Source organism: Fusarium oxysporum, chromosome 4 (genome assembly GCF_000149955.1).
Source record: "Fusarium oxysporum f. sp. lycopersici 4287 chromosome 4, whole genome shotgun sequence".
NCBI lineage: Eukaryota > Fungi > Ascomycota > Sordariomycetes > Hypocreales > Nectriaceae > Fusarium > Fusarium oxysporum.
Genome location: NC_030989.1, coordinates 4492104 through 4518382, shown reverse-complemented (window position 1 = coordinate 4518382; position 26279 = coordinate 4492104). Strand labels below are relative to the sequence as shown.

Genomic DNA, 26279 nt, shown 5'->3' with positions numbered 1-26279 from the left:
CAGTACGAAGGACAATGCGGCCAGGGGCAGATTCAGCTGCATCGTCAATTGGATGACCAGGCACCGGACCGAGCAAGTCCGAATAGAAGACAAGAGCCAACAGGGAGGGGAAATCGACAGCCTTACCATCTCAACTAAACGATTGGCATTCTAGATCTCGCTATCGAAATGGACTCTAGCCAATATTATTGCCTTCGTGAGCCAGCACATGAAATACGGCTGCTCGATCTTCTCCCGGCAACTGCTTCAGGGGACCTAAATGGCCGTGTACGACGATTTAGCATAGGAAGTGCGCCTGCATTTGTTTCTGTTTCGCATGTCTGGGGAGACAAGAAAGCAGACCGGGCTTTGAGTCAGGCTGTGGAGTCAAGAACCTACAGATTTCTCTCAATCTGGAATCATTTCTCGTCAACATGCTCTGCCATACACCTGAAACCCTGCCGCAAATCTGGGAAGTCAATGAGAGGCTGCCGATGTGGATTGACATGATCTGCATTGATCAGCTGGACAATAACGAGAAGGCGTTGCAAATTCCGCTGATGCAAGATATCTACTCAAAAGCGAGGTCCGTGGTCGTGTGAATTCACGAATACGACAGCTATTTGCGATATACATTTCAGTATTTGCGTCGACTCAGTACACACGGCCCGCAAGATGGGATCTCATTCGATCCTATGGGATGGGATGCGATTCGACGCCTGCTTGGTTGTGAGTGGTTTCATCGACGATGGGTGATTCAAGAATCTGTGCTCCCAAAGACCGCCATCTTTCTTTGCGGGTCGGACTCAATTTCCATGGGTGATGTGTTCCGCGGCTTTGACATGGCTGTTAATTCGTTACTTGCACGGCCAAGACCGATGAAAAAGCTCAAGCGTGGCAACACGGGCGAAGTACGGCCTGTGAGGGTGTTGAGAGAGCTCAGGCAAGCATTAGAAACAAATCAAAATCAGTTTGGTCTTTTCTGGCTGATGGAGCATCTCCGTTTCACCCGAGCAACTTTTGCTCACGATCAGATCTATTCGTTACTGGGTGTTTGCAACCGTCAGGAGGCTGCTGCAACTTCAGTTCGATATGACCTCGAGCCCGAGGAGCCCTACAAGCGTTCAGCTATATTACATGCAAATATACATGGTAACTTGGACTTTCTTGGCCTCTGTGCCCCTGAGCAACGCGACACCCTCTGCTCTGGATCACCCGGGGCCCCAGTTTTGCGCACTTTCGCAGGCCCTACTTGGTTGCCCAACTGGCACTCACCGAAGTTGAGGCGTTGCTTGGGTCTCAGCCATATCGACCATGAGGAGAGCTTTTTTAATGCCTCTGAAGCAGTTCCTTTCAGCCCTACCTTCGAGGGAGAGCAGCTGACAGTCTCCGGAGCCATGATTGATAAGATCAGCTCAATTGCTGATTTTTGTCCTCGTGATAGAGCCCTCGAGTTCTCGGATGCCAACTCAGACCTGTATCAGCAGTATCTGGATTGCTGGATGAGCCCGAACCTTATTCAGATGCCGTCAATCGGGCTGAAAGCTTTATACGAACTTTGAGTCTAGTTGGGATTTACTTGGAGCCCGTACCGTCGCCTGATGATATTCCAACAATTTTCTACAACTGGTGCAGTGGCTCAGCATTGTGTAAGCGGCTAGAAGCGTACGGGTTCAAGCCCAAAAGCAGTGGCACGGGACCCGAACAAAAGGCATTTATCAGAATGAAGCGTCTGGTATCCTGGGATCCATTCATCACCTTCAAGGGTTACATGGGCCTTGGTCGGGAGGGTGTTGCGATTGGTGATGAAATTTGGCTCATTGGGGGTTGCAGTACCCCCGTTTTGCTGTCCCTTAGCACGGGTGGCCCGCTCCGATACGAGGTGAAAGGGGAGGTTTTCCTTGATGGGTTTATGTTCAAGGGGCAATTCGCGGAATCAATCCACCAGGGCTCGAAAATTGAGCGAATCGTTCTGGTATAGCGGATGATGGATAGCTACCTGGGTGAAACTAAGTTTTGGGCGTACTTTTGAGTTACTTGTCAAGGTCTGAAGATTGAAGAGATAGCTTGCTAGCTGATTCAATTCAGGAACATCCCGATGCAATGGTGTATTTCTAGGAAAAAGCTGAGATGGCTGCATAGACTGCGCATCTAGTCCTTCTGTACAAACCAATGGGATATATTTGAAGCTGGGATAAGTCGACTGGGAGCCATACTAATTCCACGACCCGAAGATGCATAATTTAGTAAGGGACGAAGGTAGAGTACCAAGAAAAACTTGCGAGCTTCGTCGCAATCGTTGTAAATCACGTAGACCTGCTCCGGTTCCAATAAGAAGGCCAACCAGATGTTTGTCAAGAGCCTTTCGGTCTGGCCAGCAAGAGCGGCGGCTGAACTTGTTCCATTATTTGTAGTTCAGAACTGTGGCTGAGAGCTTGTATCATCATAGAAAACTTAGCTTGTCCTCCTGGACTGGTAACAACTCATGACCCTCCAATTTTTTGATTTTATTTCTCAGACTGCCTTAAGATCTCCCGTCTGATATTCATTCTCTAGCAATTACTTGCGTTAAATATATTTCCATCAGCCAGTAGTGTATTGTTGAAGTGAAGGCTATGCGAGCATAGTTACAGTTTCTAAACGGTCTCTAGTGCGGAAGTCAAACTTACAATATCCTTGGATTTAGTGCAGGATGTTACAGAAATACGACCATGCAACTGATCCAATTTTGAGGCATATATATCAAGATCTCGTCCTTTAGACTATGACAACAAACAAAACGCTCGAAATCCTTTTCTCACTAGCTTCACACGGATTCTCGGCATCTAGCTTGACTAATTGTTTTATAATGCATGCGTAATCAATTATTCAAGAGTGACATTCAACTTAGCACCGACATCGCCGCAGTCAGCGCGCCGCAATAAGCCCCGCTTTTGCCGCATAACCTTTCCTCAGACTATAAAGCTTATGCCTCATCTCGTCAACTACGTATCAGTACCTCGATAACTCATTCGGATCTCTTTAATCAACAATATGGCTGAACAACGACCCCCTTTCCCTCCCTACAACAGAGAGACTGCTCACGCAAAAGTCAAAGCGGCTCAAGATGGATGGAACACCCAGTAAGATCCCCCCAACTCGTAAGCAGGCTTTCTGACTCACACATTTCGTTCCAGAGATCCATCAAAGGTCAAGATGGCTTACACACCTGACTCAATCTGGCGCAATCGAGATACTTTCGTCAAGGGTCGTGACCAAATTGAGAAATTTTTGACGGATAAGTGGAATCGAGAACACGACTATAAATTGCGCAAGGAGCTCTTTGCTTTCGATAACGATAAGGTGAGTCAATTTATCGAGATGCTACTCAGTCATCACAGCTGTCTTTGATTCTTCACATATGATCTTATTCTGACGCTCGTAGATCGCTGTGCAGTTTTGGTATGAGTTTCGCGATGATGATGGTCAGTGGTGGCGATGCTACGGACTTGAAGATTGGACCTTTGATGAGAATGGTTTGATGAAGAAGAGGCAAATGAGCGGAAATAATGTCAAGATCAGTGAGGAGGATCGCTGGTTCAAGGACGGTGTTGACGTCAACACCGTCGAAATTGGACCAGAGCACTGGTAATGGCTCTTCTGATTCTGGCCGCAGGTTCTGCAGTTCTCACCAGCTGAGGGACAAAGAATAATAAAATCTCCAATCCATTTCTTCCTCGCTTAGTGTCAATAATGAATATAGTCTGGATTTCGTTTCTTACATAACATGCGTCACCGGTATGAAAGAGTCACGTTTACTGTAGCTTGAGAAGGCATTCATTCACAGGTAGTCCTTGATATTATATCAAATCAGTTGATGTCCAATTACTAGTAAGGAATCCGTTTTGGTCAGGGAGGGGCTTGTTTCGGTGATTATGATAAGGGCCGACGGATGAAACGTAGGATCGACCAAGGTCTTGCATAGACGATCTTGAAACACAGCTAAGGGCAGGGGCATCATTCGATATTTATTCTTCATACATACATCATCCGACTGCCTCCTTCATTATTTTTCCGGCAACCCCAGCACCGCCAACAAAAATACACTTTTCAGGACAGCAACAATGAAAAAACCAACATCAGTCCAGCTGGTCCTTTTCATGGCCTCGGTAGCCACCGCGGCCGACTCTACATGTGCCGTATGAAACCCATCATCTGGTATTTATCTGATACTGACAGCGCGATAGATTGACTGCTTCCAAGGCCTCATCACTAACGGTCCTCCCGCCGGGTGTAAAGAGGCAACGAACTATCTCTGCTTCTGCACAATGCCTACGCTGCAAGGCAACTTTGTCCAATGCGCCGACAAGACTTGCGCCGATGGCAAGGACGGGGCTATGGCTTGGGCAAATGAGCTTTGCGGAAGTACGTATAATGGCTCGCTGATGAAGACCATGCTGACAATGTTCAGAACTTGGGAAGCCTATCGACCTCGGAGGCTCGGGGGGTTCCCCCAAGACTGATGAGACTACTGTTGTTAATGTTCCGACTACCAGCGCTGGTGGCGAGGTGAAGTCAACCACTGAGGCTGAAAAGACGACAGATGAGGTGCCGACTACCACTACAGAGGCCAAGACAGAATCTAAAGTTGAGGAGACTTCGAGTGACAAGACCTCTGAGGTCACTTCTGAGTCATCGGCTGGTGAAACAACCGCAACCTCGGTCAAGACCACAGTCAGCAAGCCGAAAGAAACGAACGACGCATCGGGGAGTGCAGCTGAAGCGACGGCTGATCAGACTAGCGATGACTCTGTTGTCACGATTACTGGAACTGCCGATACCGCTACTGCAACTCCGTCTCCGACCGACGGTTCCAACGTCGCCAATTCTGCAGGCCCTAACTTCTACGCTGCTGTTGGTGTTGCTGCCGCGTTTTGGCAATTGCTGTAAAAGCGCACGGTTTGATACAATTTCTTAGCGTTTGGAACATATTTTCGGCTGGTACATAGATGAATGGAAAGCCATTGGCTTATTTGCGTTGATCGCAATCATACCCCGAAGCAATTAATCTAGAGCCGCGTTCATGAAACATCCCGTGTTTTGGCGTTGAAAAGGATTTACGATCATTGGTCAATTCTTCAAATAAATCATCCAATCTCGTTTCGCAAAACGCCATCAAAACAGAAGGATTCCCAGCTGAAGAAACAATTGGTAGAGCTTGGACATTTTGGTTTAAATTACATGTTTGACACCAATGTTTTGAAACGCATTACGGGGCGAATTTCATGCACGGCGATCACCCGTTTTTACAGCTGATGGTGTTTCGGCTTGTGATTCCCCAAATTGAATACGTGAGAATATTTTGAGGCCATGGAATTGTAATAGTAACGTTTCCCCGAGGTGCAGGTGAATCTTGGCTTAATTGGCTGCTCAATCAGTCAAGAGCTTACACAGCAGACAAGTAATGCATAAAGTTGTCACTGATGCTTATCCCTTGGGCATTTCGTTATATTCATCAGGAAGCTTCCCACCATAGGCAAATATGAATCCCGTAAACCACATCATACTCGTGAACCTCAAAGCTGTTCCCTACAGGCAAATTCCAGAGCAATCAGCCCCTCCTTTCTTAGGATCGCACTTATCCGACGGATCATCATAGCAGTACAGACCCTTAGGACACACCTTTCCCATGAAACCTCCGCATGTGTGCGGGTTCTTTGGCGCACAGATGCCAGGCTTATCACAAGTCATGCCGCAGTCCCCAGGAGTTCGAGGGTCATTAACACAGTGAGTCCCCTTCTTGCAAGGCGGAGGAGGCTTGGCGCGAAAGCCTCCACAGGTTTGATATTCATTCTTGAAGTCGCACATGCCTGAGCATTTGTTGAGATCTTTGCAGTTGGCAAGAATTGGCTTGCAGGTGGTGTCTTCGGGACAAGGTGCAATCTTGCGACCGCATTCTCGGCCGGAGGATTGAGAGGCGGCGGCGAGGCCGATGGAAGCGGCAATGAGGATATTCTGAAACAACATTGTGAAGTAATGGGAAGAGTCAAATTGAGGATTAATCAATATTCTTGCGGGGAAGTCGGCAGTTATAAGTTTCCAAATAAGCTTAATCAATTCGAATCAGTCTAGCATAAGACGGATCTGTTCATTCACCCGCTACACTTGACCGTGATTACAGTACGACGAGGAAATGAACGCCACCTCGTATAACCACTTCAATAGTACAAGCCATGACGCAGTACCATCATCACTGCACTTAAGAAAGCCTCAGCTGAAAAGGCATGCCCAGTGGTGATCCATGCCGAAGAGATGATTTGCCAATTTTAGGTACGCGGTTTCAGGGCAAGACGCCTCATTTTGGGCCGCTTTGCGCTATGATCAGCAAGGACCATTCCAGACCGGCCCATTCCTACCTTGAGCTTTACATTTTATGTAGAAGAAGATGCAGCTACGTAACAGATTCTCCGAGTTGAGAAGTTGATTGAATGAAGACAAAGGATCAGTGCAAGAATCAGCAGATGGCTCTTCAGGAATGATACCATCTTGACGCATCAAGTCAGCTTATGGGCTTACGCAAAGAGCCTTTGCTGCAGTCAAAGGTTCCAGGACTTTGACATGGCTGTTTCTACCGCAATGAAAGTCCTGAGGGTTCAGGGACGAAACTGGTAATTCGATGTCGCCTGAGATCTCGGTAACATGAGCGAAACAACACATGCCGAGAAACTGCCCAAAAGATCGCCCAAGGGGCCATAAACACGTTCGGCTTTTCATTTTAGTGACTTATTACATGGACAGGGCTGTCTCACTTCAAATACCTCCTGCTATCATAAGTCTGCTAGTGAGCTTCGAAGTATCCTGACTTGATTGGTGAGAGCTCCAGGGAAAGACGATAACAGAAGGAGATTCATACATATTGGCCACTTCACAATACAATAAATAAGAGGCTGGTGTTTGAATGTTGCGAGAAACCTTCTGTGTTGAGTATCCGTGTTTGTTGTTTAAAGTATATGAGAGAAATAAGGTTTTGTGAGCGTGCTGGCTCGCTGTATCTCGTTGGGATACGACAAGCTTTGTCAGATACACCGAGATATAGAATACCAGCCAGTAGGAACAGCCTCAGTGCCATTAGACTCGTCGTCTCCGAAGGCGTCCCACTTTTGCCAACTAATATCTCTCGGTTCCAGATACTTTTTAGCGCGTTCATTGGCCAGTCTGCGCATTTGCTTTCCTCACCCGTTCATTCCGAACACCTCCGTTATGATGGATGCCTGCTGATGGGTTGTCTCCAGGCTGATATGTATATCGGAGGTCATTGAGATCATGGGGGCTTTTTTTTTTTTTTTTCGCGAGTTTTCAGTAGCCCAGTTTAGTTGGGCATTTGCAAACATCGCTCGCCTCGTCACTCAGATATAGATTGGGGACATAGGCAGCGTAAAAGTGTTCACAAAAGGCCAAAAGTCGAGGGGCCTTCTTTTGCTGAATTTCGATGGCTTTACCCGTAGGGTTTCTTTGAGAAGATCGTCTGGCGCGTCGAGGGAGGAGAGGATCGGCACGTCGCACCAGCAACAGTGTTCGAGCCAGGGGTAATTGCTCGACTTTGATGTTGAACCACTCCCGAGTGTTTTGGTCATTCGCAAGTCTCCAAGCTGCCTCGCCCGCCCGATTTTCGAGCGATAGCACTAGATCCAACCCTCTTCCACTTCAGCAATTTGACGAAGTACTTCTGCGCTGTGATTCGTTGCTCCTTTCCTCATAAGCATTGCAGTATCGATGACGAGTTCGTTGAAGCTTGGTGTCCCGTTGGGTTATTGCAAAGGTTTTCTTGGAATCTTGCGAGCGTATCGTCGAGTTTGGGCGGCGGATTTCCGGGTAGAGGTGTGCATCTGGCTTGCTGTCGCATTTGGGGTAGTCTTCACAGACTCGGACATCTTGACGAGCGGCGTTTGTTTCGTGGTGATGGCGATAATGTGATTTTTACCACATGTCGCATTCTCGTGTGGTTAAGTTTGCTGAGAAGAACTTGGAATCGACCATCGCCAGGATTCCAGAGAGTGACAGTAGCTTTTGGCTCCCCCGGCTCCTTCCCAGGCACCCTTCGCGTCCTCGTTGTCGATACAGGACCATCCACCCAGCCAATGCCCCCGTTCTCTAAAGATATCTATGAGATAAATCTCAAGAAACATATAAATATGCTCGGTCTATTGATCTCTTCCCATTCGTGCAAAGCCGTAATTATATGAATGCAGGAGATGGTGTCTTTCGTGGTCGATCTTAGTTCAGAGTAGTGACTGAGGGTTGGGCATATTGAGCAGCATTTGGGATGTAGTCGCGAAGATCCAACATGAGTATTGCCTCTTCGGCATCGACCCTGTTAAGTGCTTCCCCCTGTATCATCTCTGCAATGTGGTCTTGTAAGCTCGCCGACAGTATATCCCATCCCGTGTCCTCCACACAGCGATCCAACGGGCGGCTGTCTGTCCACTGACATCTATGATAAGGTGCAATAGCTTTATAATGTCTGGTATCTAAGGCATTAATGTCTGCCGACGGTTCACCATGCGCGCTGTGGCCCAATGGGCCACGGCAACCATCCAGAACATATTTTTTGTCTTTTTTTCCAGTTGCTCTCAGGGTCGAACGCGATATGTCATGGCATTCTCCAGCATCATACATACTCAGATTTCTTTTTGACACGCGATAGCCATGGTAAAACAGGAATCTGTTGATGGCGGTGGCTACTGTATGTAGAAGTTGAGGCCTATGTATGGTGGTGGCACTTGCAATAGCTATATAAGGGCTCAGAACTTCAATTCGAATGTCTGCTGAGGGTTCATCATGCGTTCCGTGGCCGAGGGGGTCACGGATAACATGTTATTTCTTTTTATCCTCTTTTGCAATTATGTCCGGGTTCTGAGGCTGTACTCCATGGCATTTTCTGGCGTTTCGGTGACTTGAAATTCTTTGTTACGTGTTATAGTTCTAGTTAAACCGTAAGGTCTTTGTCTGGCGACGCTTCACCATGCTAGCTGTGGCCGAACGGTCACAGTGAACGTGTGTCTTTTTTTTTCCTTCAGTACCTTTTAAAAATGAAACTTTGTTTCATCGTTCTTCAGTTCGAGAACCATACTATCGCTGTGGCTCCGCTATTCTTGGTGTCACCAATTCAGCTATAGGTCGAGTTATGCAGTAAAGGGTTGTCTGGCGACGCTTCACCATGCTAACCGTGGCCGAATGGTCACGGTGAACATGTCTTTTTTTCTCATGTTTCGGGATGAAACTCTGTTTCACCGTTCTCAAGTTCGAGAACCGTCGTGTCGCTCCGTTTATAACAACGCCATCGACTCAGTCAATCGGCCTATAGGTTGAGTTATGCAGTAAAGGGTTGTCTGGCGACGCTTCACCGTGCACTGCTGTGGCCTAGCGGTCACAGCGCATGATTTTTTTCTTCTTCTTTTTTTACTTTTCTGTCTTCTAATTTCAAATGAGGTCTATCCCCGACCCCTCCATTCGAACCCCGATCGCATCTCTCTATTCCATTCTTTCTTCGAGCCCTGACTTGCTGAACACGCATTTCTGTCTGACACTTGAAGGGGCAGTGATGGTCTTGTAATAACCTAGGTACCTTCGAGTAGTAACAGGTGATCGTTTGGCTCAGACAAACAATTAATGTTCTTTGCTGGAAGCCCGGTACTCCTCATACTTCACTGCCTTACCAAGCATGCCACTTCAGTGGAGACATGAAGTCGGAGTAGTGCCCGCTAGAGCCGTCTTCCGCCCGCGCTTGGCGATCCCACGACGTGAGTCACGTGAAACCCGGAGATATCCAGCGCACCATTTTTCTTCGACCACATCTGAACTCACTCCCCTTTTATTTTCTCACCTTGTCATCTGGCAAAACTCGCGCAGCGTTTTATTGCGCGTAATGAACAGCACTGTGTTGCTGGTCTTGTAAGCCACATGTGGCCGATCAACTGCGCCCCTCTCGTCCGTTCCCCTGTTGTTGCTCCTTCTCCCAGCTCTCAACGCAGGAAGGAGCAGATACCACAACAGAAAAAAGCGCGCTCCAACACCTTCCCCAGCATGAGATCTTCCATACCTTTGTAAACCAAAAACACAGACATTGTTTTCAACAATTACCGGAGCGGTGGCTGGGTGGTTAAAGCCTGGTGAAGCGCGCCAGACGTGAATCCAAAGTCCGCCGGTTCGACTCCGGTCCGCTCTGTCTGGGTGGGAGTTGCAGACCCGGTAATTGTCCCCTGGGACCACTCGGGGGTAAACCCCGTTCGCTCAGCGTTCGGGGGGGATTAGTAGGCATGCCCAGTGCTTTGCGAACCTTTTTTGGCTGTATATGGCTTCAGAAAGGGGCGCAGCCGCAAGCACAGGCTCCCCTTTTTTTGCTCTTATGCAATTGAAAAAGGTGATTTCAAATGGCTTGAGGTATGGTCAATCTGATTTTGGAACCCCTGATTGCAAAGTTGCGTTGTCGTGGCTCTGATCTTCGAGTCGGTCCCTGATACCCCTTAACCTGGGCGCGGTGGTTGATGAGACAAACCAGATGCTAAGGAGAACACATGCATCACCAATGCTTCGAAAATTCGTTCCAAATGCTTCTCGGATAGTCAATCTCAATCGTAGAAGCGTCGAGTAAAGCATGAACCCATCATACATGGAGTTACGACTGCAACAAGTTTCACCCCTTGGAACTACAGCTTACCAGCTTGGAACCCAGCATTCTGTCAGTGAATGGCATACATACTGCCACTTCAGGTTGTAAGGTATGCCCCTGGCCTCATATTAACAGAATTGGGTTTCATTTGTTACTGGAGCAGCTTGCATTTTCTTGATTCAGCCTGTTTGATACCATCGTCCAATGAAGCCCATGAAGCCCATGAAGCCCATGAATTCTCAGCGGTACAACCCATGAATGGAGAACAAGTGCACGTTACTATTTACCTGGCTACCAGGAGAGCCGTGATTGTAACCTGGCCGATGAACGAGACAGTTCATCACAAACGATGTTCACTTTGCAAGATCACAAGACACAGAACAGACTCACGAAAATCATTGTCAGTTGAGCACAAGGAAGACCCCATTACCAGCGTCACTGTTCGCATTAGACAGATCAATAATATTAATCCACTATGACGTATCTCTAGTCGTAGCAATAATGGCGCCAAACTAAGGGTACATAATTTGCTCTCTCAATTAAAGCTGTAAGACAAAAGAATCTATCTAGGAACATAGAGATTAACGTATCAATCAATACGATTGAAGAATACGAGATAACCAGTCTCTAAGAAAGAGTCAGTTATATACTAGACTACACTAAAAACAACTTATACTAGACTATTGAATGACCGCGTCTATACTAAGCGCAACCCCAACCTCCTCATCATCATCCCCACCTTCAACCGCGCCAAAGCCAATCCCTCGTAAACAAATACGTCCAGGCCTATCAAAACGAATGCGAATCCGGCCATCCGGGTCAATAGTTCCATTTCTGCACATCAATGACGTCTGTGGTAGCAGTCAGCACTAGGTAGTCCATTCGTCTCCCGTCCACGGAACACACGGCTCCAATTAACTTTCGGGAGTCAGCACGATGCAGCCTCATTGAGGGGACATATAACAACTCACCATGACCTCTTCTTCTCGGACCAAATCGTTTTTGCTCAATTGCTTATGATGGCGTTTTTAAAGTCTCTTGTCCTTTTTGTACTGCTGCAGTTTGTTAACGCTGCGGCGACGAAATCTTCAGCCCCGAAGATAAGCTGGGGAGAATGTCCTTCTTTGATTCCACCTGGTGTTGATTGTGGAAAGATCAATGTCCCTCTTGCGTATCAGAGCGGGAATTCTACGTCTGCCAAGGGAGACGATACAGTTGAGCTGGTTTTCACGCGCTTGAACCATACAGGCAAAGGCGAGAAACATGGTGTTTTATTCTTCAATACCGGTGGACCTGGTGCATCTGGAGCTATCACCGTCGCTGGATCACCATACGTCTCGGCGATTTCTTTCTCGGATGAACTTCGTGATGTATACGATATCATCGGTCTTGACCCCCGCGGTGTTGGTGTAAGCAGTCCTGTGCAATGCGATCCCAAAGTCTTCAACAAGAGGGTCAAGACTTTCGTTACTACGGATGAAGAGTACGATGCTTTGTTCAACTACAGTCGAAGCGTTGGTGAGAGCTGTGCCAAGCTTACAGGTCCTCTTATCAACCATCTCGACTCTGTCCATGTTGCGAAGGACCATGAAGTCGTGCGCAAAGCTCTTGGTGTTGAAAAATTCAACTACCTCGGTCTCTCATACGGTACTTTACTCGGTGCAACATATGCATCTCTATTCCCCAAATCCGTTGGCCGTATGGCCCTCGACGCAAACGTGGATCACTCCCAGTCCGAGATAGCAACCCTCCTCGCAGAAGCAACCGCCTACGAGACTGTCCTCGACCAATTCTTCAAATGGTGTGATAAGAACTCGACATGCGCGCTTCACGGGAAGAATGCCAGCCGCATCTGGGATGAAACTCTCGCTCGCGCTGATTCCAAAGCCATTCCAGCACCGGACTGCAACGGGACATGTCGCTCTGACGTGACCGGTGAAGAAATTCGATACAATGCACAAGAGTTTCTTACCTTTGTTGATCTGGACTTTGGCTCTGGATCTACGTGGGCTGCTCTTGGAGATGCTATTCTTCAAGCTAGCAAGGGCAATGCTACTGCGCTGTCAACTTCAACTCCCAGTGGCAAAGTCGTCAATGACCCCAGTGGTTCTCCATACAGCTACCTTGCTATCGGATGTCAAGATTGGTTACACAAGTCCAAGACTTCAGTGGACTTGCGCCAGAAGCTCATCAACGCTGTTACGTTTGCTCCCAGAACAAGAGGCGTCTCGCAGACGTATTACTATGAGAGTACATGTATCGGCTGGCCTGCACCGTTGACGAATCCGCAGGGGCCTTTGGCAGATGGTATTAAGGACGCTCCTACTATTTTGATTGCGGCTTCGGTGTATGATCCCGAGACGAGTCTTACCGGGGCTGAGGGGGTGAGAGAGCAGTTGACGCATAGAGTGAGCATTACGAGGAATGGAGCCGGACACACGAGTCACTACCTTGGAGGCGATACTAGTAAGGTTATGGATAGGTATTTGGCCACTGGAAAGCTGCCTAGAGATGGTACAGTCTACAGGACTTGAGTTTCAGGCAATGTCTGAAGAACTTTGATGTGTTGGTCAGGTGGTGTTAATAATGATGGATCCGGGGTGATCGAATGTATTTAATTCTGACATATCTCTTCAGCATCATACTTCTACATATCTATCATGATATACGGACACATGCGGCAACTACATGACGACTGAGATCAACAATGTCCCGCCCATGCTATTGTGGATTCAGACAAGACGCAAGTGCCTCTACTTGAGCCTGTTTCTATTAATAGCACCGAAGACTGCATGCCTCCGCGACGTACGTATGTCGTTAGTCAAACTGCCCCCAGACAAACTGGGCTAACCTGGGGGTGCCCTCCCTGCATCAGATCGTCCATCTAGCTCCTTAGTTCAGCCCTACAGACTGGCGTCATCCTTATATAGCCCTACAGTGAGCTCTTGAAAGGCCGTCAAACACTTCATCGCCACGGTCATGTCTTTCGACGGAGCAGCGAAGGACCGAGCCGAGGTTCGTAGCACAACGAAAATCCTTCGCAATCTCTTCATTTCCAATCTCCGAACGCATTTCAAAGCACGTATCACAGTTCTTTGTAATAGAAACAGAAAATCTCAATCCGTGTAACCAAGGATCCACAATCCGGCCTCGGTATCCCACCAACTCCGAGAAAAGCGGGTTTCAACTTTCCGCCGGCGCCGATGTGATTACGTGAGCGGCTGATGTGATCGCGTCGTACAGCGAGCAAATAGCTTCACTTATAAGTCGAGAGGGTTGCCCGAACCATTCCCTATACAGTCCCACTCATCACATATCATCTTATACGCCATCAATATGACAAAGTTCAAAGTCACAGTGACTTCCGACACCGTCTGCCCTTGGTGCTATGTCGGTCGCAGACAGCTCCAGGCTGCGCAGCGCCTTTGGGAGCAGAAGTACCCCGACTCAAACGACACTTTCGACATTAGCTACAAGCCTTTCCAGCTAGCGCCGGATTGGGCCCGGGGTCCTGCATCGAGCATCTCCAAGGAAAAGTTCTACCTCGAGAAATTCGGAAGAGACCGCGTGGTTAAGATGCAACAGCATTTGAAGGGTGTCGGAGAGTCCCTGGGGATCGACTTCAAGTTCGGTGGACAGACAGGAAACTCGAGAGATTCGCACCGACTGGTCCAGCTTGCCAAGAAGCACGGCCAGGATGCCGAGAGCAAGGCGCTCGATGGGCTTTTCGCTGCGTACTTCGAGAAGAACGACGACATTACCAGCTACGATACGTTGAGAAACGTGGCTGTCGAGGCGGGAATCCCCGAGGATGAGTTCCAGAAGGCCATTGTCGAGAGCGACGAGGGTGGCCCAGAGGTTGACAAGCTTGCGGGCGAGGCGCGATACAGTGGTGTCAGTGGTGTGCCTGACTTTGTTCTTCAGGACCGGTTCCGACTCCATGGCGCCAACGATCCGTCGACATTTGTGAGCGTTTGGGAGAAGATCAAGGCGGCTGAGCTGTAATCGAATTAATCGTTGGGGGCGATCAGATCAATCGCTTAGGGTGGTCAGATTGAAACAAGACTTCTGCGCGCTTCTCGAGAACATCGTTCCAGAGGTGTTGACCTTGAAAGCCTGGGACATAGAATAGTAATCCGATTTCCTGACTCGTCCACCAACTTGCCCTGTCCATATTGCCTGAGCCCAGCACTAGATACTCGTCGTCAACGAGAGTCATCTTGAAATGACTAACGACGGGTTCGTCTTCTTGGTCGCGTCTCGCGTCGAGTTGCTTGTAGTAGAAGATCTCCAGCTTGCCGGGCGCAGGCGATTGCGCTTCAGGATCCGATGATCGGGGCTGATTGCTAAGAGCATTGTATCTCTGGATAAACTTGCGCAAACACCAGGATGTCGTTGTGCCAGCCGTGACTAGCTGCTCGATAAGCATCATACCCTTGCTAGTTCTGATCTGAACATCGACTCCACGTGCGAGCGCATCCAACAGACTCTCCACAACAGGCCAAGAAGTGACGTTAGGAGTGAGGATGGTGATTCGTCGCTGTGCGTTGTTGAACAGGGTAAGAAGCGCTGCGTTCAGAGGCGTCATTGGCGGATCTGTCTGCGACAGAAATGGGAAGAAGGAAAACCGAGGGTTCCGATGATGCGGCGAAGGGAGAAAGATGGTCGGAACTGGGCCGTTGGCAGGGAAGTCGATGGATTGCGTTGCCGACACTTCACTGTTGACCTGTAGTTGATTTGGCGCTCTTTGATCAACCTGCACATCTTCTTGGAAGCCAGGTCGTCGTTGAGGTTCATCATCATGACCCCAGACGCGGTCATAAAAGGCCAAGAGACGATCGACAATAGCACCCTCGACCTCAACGCAACCTTCAAACCATCGCTCCCAGCTGACGTTACAGCTTGGGACCCAGGCCCTCTTTCCGTCGACGATCACAAACTTGGGGTGCATAACGCTTAGTGGCGTGAAGAAGATGCTCTTGACAGTAAGGTCGATATTGGCATTCTGTAGCAATTGCTGGTTGGGGAGGCCCAGCTTAGACCATTTCGACGGCTCATAGACATATCCTTCTCGAGATGCAGGGTGGAATAGTTTCTGAAATAATCCAAATGATGAGAAGCCTATTGTAATCCGCAGAGGCTTCTTGACGTTGGCTTCAATACGCGCCGCCGCAAGCTTCTCGAATGTGTCGCGAATAGCGTCCAGTGAGGGCGAAGCAGCCCAGTAACAGGTGATCAATTGAACGGAGTGTTTGGCGCTCAAGATCGCCGGTAGAAGAGCGCGCGTGTATATAGAGTAGCCTGTTCCAACGTATAATGTCTTGGGTGAACTGGTGGTAATGAGAGAGTCGATATTATTGACGTAGTAACTGGGAAAGTCATCTTGTTGCTCGTCGCGTCGCGATTGGAGTAGCTCTTTCCATGGCCGGACAAACGATTGGGGGAACTCTTTCACTTCCGCCATTTTGATTACTTTTATTAAGAGATGGAGATAATTATATCGTGTCAAGGTTAAGTCACAAACGGGAAGAGGTGAAGGTGATATGAGAAGGTTGGCGGCGCAGCAAACACGTGCCAGCACGACAAACAGCGCAGTAAAGATGAAATCAATTGACATAAACAAGATATATCGTTAAGCAAACGACGCTGTACCTCATGTTCAATTGACACTCATCTCAATGAACCGCGGCTTTAGTAATCTCCACGACTCGCTCACCGCCTTCAAGCTCCCCGGCAGAATCCCCCACTACGGCACCTCCTATCTTCCCACGGCGCTCTAGCTGACTTTCCATCAACCAACCCAAACACCCTCAAATCGCGACCATGTTGTCAGGCGTTCTGGTCTTCAATCAAAAGGGCGAGAACCTTATCTTCCGCGCCTTCCGGAACGACTGTCGTCCTCGCCTCGCAGACGTCTTTCGCATCCAGGTCATCTCCAACGCTCAAGTTCGATCGCCAATCCTCACCCTCGGAAGCACAACGTTCAGCCATGTCAAGCATGAGAACATCTACCTGGTCGCTATCACAAAGAGCAATGCCAATGCCGCTCTTGTGTTTGAGTTTCTCTACAGGCTGATTCAGCTGGGCAAGGGTTACTTTGGCAAGTTTGATGAGGAGGCTGTCAAGAATAACTTTGTCTTGGTATATGAGCTCCTAGACGGTATGTTCTGCTATAATCACTCTGCAATGGCGCTGACATTCTCTAGAAATTATCGACTTTGGATACCCTCAAAATACAGAAACCGACACACTCAAGATGTACATCACCACCGAAGGCGTGAAATCCGAGGCCCGGTCCGAAAACACCTCCAAGATCACGATGCAAGCCACCGGAGCCCTCTCCTGGCGCAAGGCAGATGTAAAGTACCGTAAGAATGAGGCTTTCGTCGACGTGATCGAGGACGTCAACCTGCTCATGTCCGCTACCGGCGCTGTCCTGCGCGCGGACGTAACGGGCCAGATTATTATGCGCGCTTACCTTTCCGGCACGCCCGAGTGCAAATTTGGCCTCAACGACCGACTACTTCTCGATAACGATGGCTTGCTGAGCCTCCCGAGCGGAAATAAGATGGGTACAAAGGCGACAAAGGCAGCAGCTGGTAGTGTCACTCTTGAGGATTGTCAATTCCACCAGTGCGTTAAGCTGGGTAAATTCGACGCCGACCGTATCATTAGCTTCGTTCCTCCCGATGGTGAATTCGAGCTCATGCGATACCGCGCCACCGAGAACGTCAACCTTCCCTTCAAAGTACACGCCATCGTCAACGAAGTCGGTCGATCAAAGGTGGAATACAGTATCGGTGTCAAGGCCAACTTCGGCTCCAAGCTCTTCGCCACAAATGTCGTCGTCAAGATCCCCACGCCGCTCAACACTGCAAAGATCACCGAACGCTGCACGCAGGGCAAAGCCAAGTACGAGCCTAGCGAGAACAACATCGTGTGGAAGATCGGTCGTTTCACCGGTCAGAGCGAGTACGTCCTCAGCGCCGAGGCTATCTTGACAAGCATGACGAACCAGCGGGCGTGGAGTCGACCACCGCTGAGCATGAACTTTAGCTTGCTCATGTTTACGAGTTCGGGACTGTTGGTGCGATACCTTAAGGTGTTTGAGAAGAGTAATTATTCGAGCGTCAAGTGGGTGCGGTACATGACGAGAGCAGGATCATATGAAATAAGGTGAGGACTCCCATTCTGATTGACAAACACAGCTAACAGGGCAGATTTTAAATGCATATAAGTGGTAGAACATGTACGGCGTTATGGTATATCCCGGCAAAAGTCGAGCGGGCGGTTTCTTTAGCATCAAACCATTATCCAATTTCTGTCCCTTCGTGATCACTCGTCTTCAACTACCAATACTCTGACACCTTGAAATTTTCCTCTATCTTCGCTCTCTTGTTGACTCTTGATTGCAGCATCGATCAAGCATGCGAAAATGTACGATGGATGTTCCTCCTCCCATCCAAGTGCTGAGAGATTCCGCGCTTCGACGTAGCGTCTCGAGACTGCATGCACGATGTCTCCTGGTCTCTCCTGGTCATCCGTATTCTTCGTTCGCAGACCTTTCCACAGTGCATCGCGCGTTGTTATCTCGCTCATCTTGACGTTCTGTCTACCACATTGCTTACACCTCCCCGTGCAATCATCCACAAGGTACAACACCTCCAGACCCTTCTGGATCGTACAAGCGAAGAATGCAACCTCTTCAAGCCCTAGCTCGCCATACAACCCTGTCGCCCACGTTTCGGAAACGTCAATTGCGACCTTTTTCGCATTCTGTAATGCCGTTGCTATTTCCGGTGACCATTGGTTCTCGAGGATGTCTTTGATTGGCGGTGGTACGAGGAGCGTTTCCGTAGCTAAGTCGTTGTGGTCGGATGGCTCCTCTCGGAAGCGAAGCATGAGAACGTCGGATGCAGGGATGGAGACCTTTTGGGCTCTGCCGGGGAGATGGATCTCGTTCATATCCTGTCTTGCCTCTGTCTCTCTGACGGTTTGCTCAGCGAGGCGACTGATTAGCCTTGATGTGGCTGTTGCGTGATACACGCTTGGGTCGAATGCAGCCTTTGACCTGACATTCTCAAGACGGTCGAGAAATACCATCTTTTTGTAATTGTTGAGCTTGGCTTCTCCTGCTTTATCCTTCCTCTGTGTCTCGAAAGCTCTTTCAGCACGTTCGTCGCCCTTCCATGATGGAAAGCAAACGTCAAAGATGTGCATAGCTGGTCCGGGATGGGTGTAAGTCTGCCATATCTTCATCTGCAACTCCAGTGGGAGATTGCCAAAGTGTTTGAAAGCCATCCTGATTCACATTAATTGACAGTGAGTGAAGAGAAATCCTCGACATTTATCTCTTGTATGGAGGTCTTGTTCTATTTGTATTTGCTGGTATTCTGACCACCAGCCGGGATATATCACGTCAGCCAGTCTCAGCGCTAACAGAGTAAATGATATGAATGGGCAGCAATGTATTAAGGCTTATCTGAGATTTTGAGTCTTGACAAATGAAGCCTGTCAAATGCAAGTACTGAACGAAAAATATTACGTGTGCCGAGGATATTTGTGTTTGGCACCCTACACACTGAGACTGTGAGATGTTGGATCGTGAGATGAGATGTCAGCAACTTCAATCTTATCAGCGCTTACTACCAAGTGTGTTGGCGATACGTGTTGGCATTGTGCCGCTCTTGGCTGATCGGCCATCATAACGTATCGCAGTGCTGTCAAGATTTGGCTTGAGAACATGGCAATGTCGCAGCAGTCTTGGTCATGTCACTCATCTCCTGAGTGATCAAGTTATGCTCCTCTCCTTTAAACAGTCTATCATTTGCTTTCTCATCGTTCTCCATGCGTTTTGTGAGCGGTCCGGCCATGTTCGCCGTAACACGAATGTGCAGCGGAGTTCGGCATAGCAATGTGTGTAGCCGCGTATCTCTACCCCAGGTCCTTGAAGGCTGCTGAAGCCGTCGCGAGACCTCGTTTCGACTTCGTAAGTACCAGTTGGTCTTGTTCCTGTTGTATCACTCAATTGAAATGCCGGATGTCTCTGATCCATTGTAATATGCCCGTGTCAAAAGGGCACTGCCTTGGCTCCAGATCAGATTGACTCTCTCAAAAAGTCGTTTCGCAAGTTCCGTCTGGGTTGCCGGAGCCGCGGAGGTCGTTCGAAGTCCAGTGGCGAAGGATCGAGTGTGTAGGAGTGGCTGCTCAGCTGAAGTCCCGGTTGAGGTTACTGCTGTCGATAGACCGCGTGTTCCCGACTTATCAGCATGTAGCTATAGTGAGAGCCATTGAGCTCTAACAAAGGATGCGTTGTCTGATCCAGATTGCTTACGTCTCAAGTATCACAGATCCGATAGTCAAGATAGATGATCCTGAGTGTGTAGAACAGATGAGCTGGCGATTACTTCTGCAACTTGCCAAGTTAATCGCTTAGAGAATGCACCGAGAACCATGAATTTAAGTGTTTGGTCTTTCCATCAATCTTTCTTCAGCTCTGCTAGTTGTCAAGGCCAGAGTCGGCTGCTTCCTGCCAGTGTCACTATCTCGAATGACAACAAATTCGTTGGCAAGGCTCATCAGCCTCCGAGTAACACAGAGGATATCGGTAGGCATAGCCATAGTGGCTCTTCTCCTTCCTCGGAACGGCAGTTACAGAATATCCTTGTCTTGATGATCAGACTTCGCTTGGGCGTCCTCGGGGAGCCGGAGGTGGGATCCGGTGGACTCCGGTGGGAGGGTGTCGTGGAACGTGGCTCGTAGTAGTATAGAAGGTGATGGATACCCTTGTATGGTGGATAAATAGCTCTTGCAGCGCTGTTGAGGAGGTATATTTCACTGACGTATGAGCTTGTATGAGGATGTGGTGTTGAGACAACATGTTGCAACGTGGTCGGAGGAACTCAGCCATTGGCAAGAATCAGGCCATTCCTCGGAACCTCGAGTATCCCCAAATAACTAATCATGATACTATAATCCTCGGGATCGCGCGGTTAATGTTCTAGAATTGCGGTTGAGTATCGTGGCCATGAGGTTGGATGTGATACAGACGGTAGCAATATTCAGCCTCAGCAACTAGCTCTGCGCCCTTAACCCAACTCGCTTAGAAGTAATATCCACTGATCACCGATACTATCTCTATACCTTCCTGTTTTATTCATTGCGTGATCGACCTGTAGCCATTCACATAGACCTCCAAATTAGGACTACACTTCTGAACTCCGTTCTAGACCAGACACTTGCCAAGGCAAACGTCATAACTCTCCCAACTCCATTTTTTATATTTTCCGACGGGTCTTTAGTTTCTCAGACCTCGATATATAAGCGCTGACTAGTTAACCCATCTATCTATATCTGACAAAAACACTTCCCCACCCCGAAGCAATATATCTCCCAGCCGCGGGATGATGGCCCCAAGACAAGACCCTGACCACACCTATCATGGGATTCTATTTACTTGATTGGCCCTGTCTTCGGCTATAAACCCACGCTGATCCAGAAATTCCCGTGCCCAACATGGTCAGGGCAACACAACCACGAGAAAGCCATGTGTTTAGTGAGACCTGAGTAAGCCCCCCCAGAACATCTGGGTCTTGCTAGCTTCCGTCCAAAGCTAGAAAGCACTTTGGTCTACAAGTTTAGTAAATCTTGCTTTTCCGCGGCATATAGTTACATCGGCTGTTAATATTCTCCGCCAAGAATCATACCATTGTGAAATAATAATAAAAGGTTGATGAAGGAGCAATTGCTCCTGGTGACCGAGAAATGTCAAACACCACGAGATTTCCACGAGGATCAGCGTGTGAAACTAGCCAATTTAGTGGTCGTGTCACTCTTGGGCATCAATGGGGTCATTTCCTGATAGAGTTGATCACTCCTATTTGCGGAAAACCGCGCGTCTAACTTCAACGCCGAACAACTTGGCCATTAGCCTGGGCCTCGCTTACAGCCTCTTGAATTAAGATTCGTCGCACCATTACTGTTTAAGCAATGTTCCACCGTTCGCGGGAGGGCATTCGTTCTGGTCTAATTGGTCTGTTGGTCAGTGCTGAAAAAAAGTGGCATGCCTCCTTCAGCCCTATGGGTTGGTATTTGTATAAGCGACGGTCGGGACCCTGCAGTTGGCCTGGCTCGTGATACGATTGAGGAAAGCATAAAGAGGCCCTCTCGTCTCTATTTTAGTTTGTCTGGGGGTTGAGTGTTGTTAGACATTGAGTGGTTCATCAATCAGTCCACTGTTTCCACGTGTTGATAGCAGTCCTTGGCCGTGTTTCTTATATATAAGACTTCATCTTCTTCAATGGATGGCCTTCTGTTACGCTCTTCTATTATTACTTATCTGATGGACACATCACTGGTCACATCGATCACGCATACATGTCGTCTAAGCCTGCATGTTCTTTCTGTCTTGGCCAATAACGACCTACATCATTGTGATATCATTCACCAGCACCTCGCTCCAAGTCCAGCCTGATCCTACTCTACAGATCACGTCACTTTGCTTCTTCCAGCAACACTCTCGCCTCCCGATCACGCAGCCAGGTCCTTTCTACTCGATCGTATTCCAGCTGAAGCACCCTCCCGAGACATACATGTGTACCACAGCAATGTGTATCGCCCACTACCTCCACTACCACCATGTGCCCCCTTGTTACCGCCCAACTGGCCTGAACTACTACTACTCGTATTGTGCTGCTGCTCACTACGACCCCGTCACCAGCCAGCCCCTCGCACCGTGCGACAGCGTCTCGACCAGCTCTCCCGGCGGAGACCTCAACGACCCGTGTACCATGAGCCAGTGTCTAATTGATCCGGGCTGTCGCTCTGGAGCATGTCGACTCGCTGATCTTAACGGCCAGTGGAAGTGCTGCATGTGTGGAAGGCGGGAGAACTTTGATTACCAGTGCTTCAATGCTCGATCTGCAGATGTAAGGATGTACTGCACGCATCAGGTTTGCGAGAACTGCACAGCGGACGAAACTTGAGGAGGCGAGAGCTTGAGGCCGAAGAATATCGGCCTCCTCATGGGATTTGAGTTGCAGCTGATGTCTCAGCTGCATATAGTCCGACGTTGTGGACGTCTGCAGGTGTAGTTCAAGAAGCCACATGTGCGAATTCATGCAGGCTACACCTCATGGCGTTTCCATTCCGGCAGGTCTATTATTATCACCTTTATTGTTGTTTTGGTTTGCTGACTACATGCAGATTTGATCGCCATGTTGCCAATCTCGGTGATTCACAAGAGAGGCATCGACGAACTTCTGCAGAAGAGAATATCATGGGATCAAGGACGGTCGAGTAACACTTTCGACACGAGTATCAATAACCGATTGAGGTTTCACAGTACGGTACATTCCGAGGTCGCCCTGTCATGACTGAGGAGACACTTTCTCCTCTTACGATATATCACAAACTCGCGGTGATGGTGGAATCATACTCGTCAGCTATACTACAACCCAAGCCAACTTGCCATACTTCCGAACTCCTAACTCCGCCCGCCTGGCACCGATACTCATAACTTCCTCGAGATTTGGCAGCCATGTCCGCCCTCGGGTTCTATCGCGGTTAGAGTTGCGTTGATGGCATCTTGATGAAAGGGTAAGGAGAGCCGGTTGAGAATAGATCGGAAAAGCTGAAGACATTGGGATACATAAAACCCATTATCTCTTGAGCTTTTCTGCGAGATGTGAAATTTAGTCGCCATCACAACAAAGCAATGTCAACAACCATATGTCGAAGTCGAAATCTCGTACAGAAACTCAAACATCATGTGCCATCGAATCACTTTCCGTCTCGCATGCGAGCATGTCTCAACACACATAAGTTACTGTCCAGTCGGCCTCTCTCACCGCCGCCCCTGCAGCAACACAACCAAGCAGACCATCCCATACCCTCCGCCGTCGGGCTACACGCTGCCCAAGTGTCCACTCGCCGACTGCCCCTTTGAGACCAAGAATCAGGCCTGGGACTGCTGCTGGTGCGGGAAGACGTGGAATGTTGGTGGGCGATGCAGTTGTGTCATGATTGGCGAGGGGGGCACGTATCGGTGCGAGCATATCTGCTGCAAGTCGTGTATTGCGTCTAGAGATTATTTCTCCTAACTTGGTATGCGATGCGAGGAGGAGATACCCCTGGATGGTGAATCATGAGTTGGTTCCAGAAGAAGGTCGTTGGAGATAGTTGTCAACACTTTACTACTCTCATATCTCCGCCCAAGTGAGACTTTCTGTCATGTGCACGTCACCATCTCCTAAACGATCCCCTTCGGCTCTCATTCTCAGTCAACAGGCATTATCCCAGTAAATCAGTTCATATCCGCATCAACTCGGAGACTTGCCTCGTGACCATTGGCTTCTCGTCAAGTCCTCCCGAGGCTGACATGTTCTGTTTCACCAGATCACGTCTGCCTGCATTAGACCACCAGGGGTCTAAATCGAGATGTGAGCAAGGACGGATGGGATGCTTCGATCGCGCTGGGCTGGTAGAAACACAAGATCCTGTGCCTTTTTGTGGGTTGTAGGTGTGAATGTGTTCCCTTGTCGAACGAGTGCTCGGTGCCAAGGTCTCCCAGCCAAACCAACCTCATCTATTACCAATAGATATCCGGTACACTCGAACATCGTGCTCTTACACCAATACCGTCGTCACTCTCATCCACACCAGATCAGTAATCGTAAAACCAGAGTACCGGGTTCATCACATCTCATCACCATCGATCTCACAATCTCAATGTTGTGCAACCACACTATCCCCCTCTACGACAGCCTCACTCCCAGGCTTTCACCTGTGGCGTCCTATAAATGACCTCCAGCCCCGTTACACAGGACCCATCAGATCACACCCCGAGACATTGGGCCATGAAATTTTTCATGTCTCTGCCCCATCGGAGACTTGATCATGGAATGCAACGCACACTCCCGACGATGCAGCGCTCGAGGAGACGATCGATGGGCTGCGCTGCTGCAGACGCCTCAACCCAGAGCATGCAAATTGTATGGATGAACTCCAAATGTGCATCTCTTGGTCTTTGAGTATGAGAATTGCTTCGCTGATGGGGAGGAACTAGGCCTGCGGTTCCAAGTAGGTCGATCTGTCTAGTCAGTTCGTCCGTTGGTGTATAAATAGTCCCCAAGATGAAGCTATCAGACCAGAAGGAAATCCTCAGAATAACTGCTTCTATTCTCAGGAACAAGACGGTCACAATGTGTCACGGACATCCTCGACACCATCCCTGCGCCCACACATCCATCAACTGGCACTACTGCCCGTCGGCGCTCATAGATCTCGAGACGGGTTATGAGACTCCGTGCAGCAACACATCGTTCGCGGCGGCCCAGCCCACGACGTCCGACTGCCCGCTTCAGAACTGCCAGTTCAAGAGCAAAGGCGGAAGCTGGACGTGCTGTTCGTGCCAGCAAGGTCCAAACACTCAAGGATGGTGCACCATGCCCATGAGCAGAATGACCATGAACCCCGAGTCCTTCTCGGTCGAGTCAGTTGAGACAACTTGTGATCATGGCTGTTGCAGCAAGTGTGTTCAATACGGTAGGTCCCCCTAGTCAATATCTGATTCATTCGATAGACAACTGACACGTTCAGGCTCGGGCCGTGATGCTTCGTCTGAGATGACCTTTTCTGAGATCCGTAAGGGGTCAGCGTCGCGCAAGTTCGGGTACAGCAGCGCCACCAAATCTCATCGTCGCGGGTCAGCCTTTTCGCTTCCTGCGTCCGGGGAAGAGTCTACGCCGTCGCCATCGACGTCAAAGTCGAGTTCCGCAAGCTCGGGATATAAGGTTGGGATGGAGTACACGTCGAGCAAGACCAAGTCGAGCAAGAAAAGCCACAAGAGTAAGCGATGATTAGTTATTGGCACTGGTATTGGTATACATGAGTTGGTTTGTGTGCATCTGGTGGTTGACTGTCATTGTTTGTAATTCTGAATCAACAGAGCGTCGTATTCCAGTCTCGGCAGCTTATTTCAATAAACGTGGGTTTCACTCTTTTATCATGATTTATATTTCCTCTTGACTACAGTATCAACCATATCATGATGAAGTCAGATATCTCTTTCTGTCACCAACAACCTCAATCTCAGCTCCGCTCACACAGGCCGAATAGACTTTCAGGCCAAGCCACAGCCAGGCCCAAATCAGTCCACCCTGCGGCCCGAGATGCGTCCAAGCGAGGGGAAGCTATCGGCTCTTTTTGTCCAAAAGGCCCCCTCGGAAGAGCCAAAGGCCACGTGCGAAAGAAGCATCTGGTTCCCGTCATGCACCGTTTATCGTTCGGGCCCTGATGAAGAACTGAGACGAGACGAGACAAGGGTTGATGATGATCTGCAAATGTGTTTTTGGGTTTTGGGCTGAAACATGAGTCGACGGTCTGACGATACGCTAGATTGAGATGGTATTTGAGGCCTGACAATAAATTGATAAGTCGGAATCGTCGGTCTTTACGCCTTTGACTTCTAAAGATATATCGATAAGATACTTCATTCAGCTATGATCGTCGTATTCAATTCCTTCATCTTGAAGCATCACTCATATCCACACGCTTATGATGCATGGATAATGTCAACACCAAAATAGTCAACGCCACATCAATCAATCAAGAGTCCTACCGTCCGTCCTAAACAAGTGCCATTCATTTAGTC

At 48.9% G+C, this 26279-nt stretch overlaps 16 protein-coding genes and 1 pseudogene across 18 annotated transcripts; 10 read left to right on the top strand and 7 right to left on the bottom strand.

Moving 5' to 3' along the window:
• The first annotated feature begins 133 nt into the window (after positions 1 to 133).
• Positions 134 to 2098, top strand: FOXG_04455 (uncharacterized protein). The gene has a single exon (XM_018382479.1). The coding sequence runs from the start codon at positions 675 to 677 to the stop codon at positions 1539 to 1541; it is 867 nt and encodes a 288-aa protein (XP_018239201.1). The 5' UTR covers positions 134 to 674; the 3' UTR covers positions 1542 to 2098.
• A 780-nt stretch (positions 2099 to 2878) lies between these two features.
• FOXG_04454 (uncharacterized protein) lies at positions 2879 to 3803 on the top strand. Its single transcript, XM_018382478.1, has 3 exons — positions 2879 to 3101; positions 3156 to 3321; positions 3404 to 3803. Exons 1-3 carry the CDS (start codon positions 3013 to 3015, stop codon positions 3608 to 3610), a joined length of 462 nt encoding a protein of 153 aa, XP_018239200.1. The 5' UTR covers positions 2879 to 3012; the 3' UTR covers positions 3611 to 3803.
• A 237-nt stretch (positions 3804 to 4040) lies between these two features.
• Positions 4041 to 5032, top strand: FOXG_04453 (uncharacterized protein). Its single transcript, XM_018382477.1, has 3 exons — positions 4041 to 4157; positions 4206 to 4383; positions 4430 to 5032. Exons 1-3 carry the CDS (start codon positions 4083 to 4085, stop codon positions 4906 to 4908), a joined length of 732 nt encoding a protein of 243 aa, XP_018239199.1. The 5' UTR covers positions 4041 to 4082; the 3' UTR covers positions 4909 to 5032.
• Positions 5033 to 5451: 419 nt separating this feature from the next.
• FOXG_04452 (uncharacterized protein) lies at positions 5452 to 5985 on the bottom strand (the record flags this gene model as incomplete). The annotated part of the gene is made up of 1 exon (XM_018382476.1): positions 5452 to 5985. One exon carries the CDS (start codon positions 5983 to 5985, stop codon positions 5548 to 5550), a length of 438 nt encoding a protein of 145 aa, XP_018239198.1. The 3' UTR covers positions 5452 to 5547.
• Positions 5986 to 7034: 1049 nt separating this feature from the next.
• FOXG_18836 (uncharacterized protein) lies at positions 7035 to 7181 on the bottom strand (the record flags this gene model as incomplete). The annotated part of the gene is made up of 1 exon (XM_018398972.1): positions 7035 to 7181. The coding sequence occupies one exon, from the start codon at positions 7179 to 7181 to the stop codon at positions 7035 to 7037; it is 147 nt and encodes a 48-aa protein (XP_018239197.1).
• Positions 7182 to 9826: 2645 nt separating this feature from the next.
• FOXG_18833 (uncharacterized protein) lies at positions 9827 to 11198 on the top strand. 2 transcript variants are annotated; one of them, XM_018398969.1, is made up of 2 exons: positions 9827 to 10398; positions 10517 to 11198. In XM_018398969.1, the coding sequence occupies exon 2, from the start codon at positions 10705 to 10707 to the stop codon at positions 11104 to 11106; it is 402 nt and encodes a 133-aa protein (XP_018239194.1). In that variant the 5' UTR covers positions 9827 to 10398; positions 10517 to 10704; the 3' UTR covers positions 11107 to 11198. The 2 variants fall into 2 exon arrangements, with proteins under 2 accessions (XP_018239194.1, XP_018239195.1); XM_018398970.1 differs by having other exon boundaries at positions 9833 to 10206.
• On the bottom strand, positions 9981 to 10082 carry FOXG_18835 (uncharacterized protein; the record flags this gene model as incomplete). Its single annotated transcript, XM_018398971.1, has 1 exon — positions 9981 to 10082. One exon carries the CDS (start codon positions 10080 to 10082, stop codon positions 9981 to 9983), a length of 102 nt encoding a protein of 33 aa, XP_018239196.1.
• FOXG_18834 lies at positions 10100 to 10183 on the top strand (annotated as a pseudogene). The gene has a single exon. The product of its transcript is annotated as a tRNA-OTHER (tRNA).
• A 360-nt stretch (positions 11199 to 11558) lies between the features above and the next one.
• On the top strand, positions 11559 to 13327 carry FOXG_04451 (uncharacterized protein). The gene has a single exon (XM_018382475.1). It carries the CDS (start codon positions 11644 to 11646, stop codon positions 13159 to 13161), a length of 1518 nt encoding a protein of 505 aa, XP_018239193.1. The 5' UTR covers positions 11559 to 11643; the 3' UTR covers positions 13162 to 13327.
• On the bottom strand, positions 13206 to 16274 carry FOXG_04449 (uncharacterized protein). The gene has a single exon (XM_018382473.1). The coding sequence runs from the start codon at positions 16242 to 16244 to the stop codon at positions 14655 to 14657; it is 1590 nt and encodes a 529-aa protein (XP_018239191.1). The 5' UTR covers positions 16245 to 16274; the 3' UTR covers positions 13206 to 14654.
• On the top strand, positions 13896 to 15519 carry FOXG_04450 (uncharacterized protein). The gene has a single exon (XM_018382474.1). The coding sequence runs from the start codon at positions 13964 to 13966 to the stop codon at positions 14630 to 14632; it is 669 nt and encodes a 222-aa protein (XP_018239192.1). The 5' UTR covers positions 13896 to 13963; the 3' UTR covers positions 14633 to 15519.
• A 5-nt stretch (positions 16275 to 16279) lies between the features above and the next one.
• FOXG_04448 (uncharacterized protein) lies at positions 16280 to 18799 on the top strand. The gene is made up of 3 exons (XM_018382472.1): positions 16280 to 16787; positions 16834 to 17803; positions 17848 to 18799. The coding sequence occupies exons 1-3, from the start codon at positions 16451 to 16453 to the stop codon at positions 17852 to 17854; spliced, it is 1314 nt and encodes a 437-aa protein (XP_018239190.1). The 5' UTR covers positions 16280 to 16450; the 3' UTR covers positions 17855 to 18799.
• On the bottom strand, positions 17925 to 18928 carry FOXG_04447 (uncharacterized protein; the record flags this gene model as incomplete). The annotated part of the gene is made up of 1 exon (XM_018382471.1): positions 17925 to 18928. The coding sequence occupies one exon, from the start codon at positions 18926 to 18928 to the stop codon at positions 17963 to 17965; it is 966 nt and encodes a 321-aa protein (XP_018239189.1). The 3' UTR covers positions 17925 to 17962.
• Positions 18929 to 20086: 1158 nt separating this feature from the next.
• Positions 20087 to 20248, bottom strand: FOXG_18832 (uncharacterized protein; the record flags this gene model as incomplete). Its single annotated transcript, XM_018398968.1, has 1 exon — positions 20087 to 20248. The coding sequence occupies one exon, from the start codon at positions 20246 to 20248 to the stop codon at positions 20087 to 20089; it is 162 nt and encodes a 53-aa protein (XP_018239188.1).
• A 1772-nt stretch (positions 20249 to 22020) lies between these two features.
• Positions 22021 to 22611, top strand: FOXG_18831 (uncharacterized protein; the record flags this gene model as incomplete). Its single annotated transcript, XM_018398967.1, has 1 exon — positions 22021 to 22611. One exon carries the CDS (start codon positions 22021 to 22023, stop codon positions 22609 to 22611), a length of 591 nt encoding a protein of 196 aa, XP_018239187.1.
• A 300-nt stretch (positions 22612 to 22911) lies between these two features.
• Positions 22912 to 25734, bottom strand: FOXG_04446 (uncharacterized protein). The gene has a single exon (XM_018382470.1). The coding sequence runs from the start codon at positions 23680 to 23682 to the stop codon at positions 23437 to 23439; it is 246 nt and encodes an 81-aa protein (XP_018239185.1). The 5' UTR covers positions 23683 to 25734; the 3' UTR covers positions 22912 to 23436.
• Positions 24760 to 25485, top strand: FOXG_04445 (uncharacterized protein; the record flags this gene model as incomplete). Its single annotated transcript, XM_018382469.1, has 2 exons — positions 24760 to 25171; positions 25226 to 25485. The coding sequence occupies 2 exons, from the start codon at positions 24760 to 24762 to the stop codon at positions 25483 to 25485; spliced, it is 672 nt and encodes a 223-aa protein (XP_018239186.1).
• Positions 25735 to 26279: the final 545 nt, after the last annotated feature.

Excerpts from the sequence above, each read along its gene's own strand:
- FOXG_18833 (XM_018398969.1), top strand. The coding sequence starts at position 10,705 with ATGGCATACATACTGCCACTTCAGGTTGTAAGGTATGCCCCTGGCCTC.
- FOXG_04448 (XM_018382472.1), top strand. The coding sequence starts at position 16,451 with ATGTTGTCAGGCGTTCTGGTCTTCAATCAAAAGGGCGAGAACCTTATC. Across the intron at positions 16,788-16,833 it reads GGTATATGAGCTCCTAGACG|AAATTATCGACTTTGGATAC; the intron begins GTATGTTCTGCT and ends GACATTCTCTAG.
- FOXG_04449 (XM_018382473.1), bottom strand. The coding sequence starts at position 16,244 with ATGTCAATTGATTTCATCTTTACTGCGCTGTTTGTCGTGCTGGCACGT.
- FOXG_04453 (XM_018382477.1), top strand. The coding sequence starts at position 4,083 with ATGAAAAAACCAACATCAGTCCAGCTGGTCCTTTTCATGGCCTCGGTA. Across the intron at positions 4,158-4,205 it reads CGGCCGACTCTACATGTGCC|ATTGACTGCTTCCAAGGCCT; the intron begins GTATGAAACCCA and ends ACAGCGCGATAG. Across the intron at positions 4,384-4,429 it reads GGCAAATGAGCTTTGCGGAA|AACTTGGGAAGCCTATCGAC; the intron begins GTACGTATAATG and ends GACAATGTTCAG.
- FOXG_04454 (XM_018382478.1), top strand. The coding sequence starts at position 3,013 with ATGGCTGAACAACGACCCCCTTTCCCTCCCTACAACAGAGAGACTGCT. Across the intron at positions 3,102-3,155 it reads CAAGATGGATGGAACACCCA|AGATCCATCAAAGGTCAAGA; the intron begins GTAAGATCCCCC and ends ATTTCGTTCCAG. Across the intron at positions 3,322-3,403 it reads TTGCTTTCGATAACGATAAG|ATCGCTGTGCAGTTTTGGTA; the intron begins GTGAGTCAATTT and ends TGACGCTCGTAG.
- FOXG_04451 (XM_018382475.1), top strand. The coding sequence starts at position 11,644 with ATGATGGCGTTTTTAAAGTCTCTTGTCCTTTTTGTACTGCTGCAGTTT.
- FOXG_04455 (XM_018382479.1), top strand. The coding sequence starts at position 675 with ATGGGATGGGATGCGATTCGACGCCTGCTTGGTTGTGAGTGGTTTCAT.
- FOXG_04446 (XM_018382470.1), bottom strand. The coding sequence starts at position 23,682 with ATGCTCGCACCGATACGTGCCCCCCTCGCCAATCATGACACAACTGCA.
- FOXG_04450 (XM_018382474.1), top strand. The coding sequence starts at position 13,964 with ATGACAAAGTTCAAAGTCACAGTGACTTCCGACACCGTCTGCCCTTGG.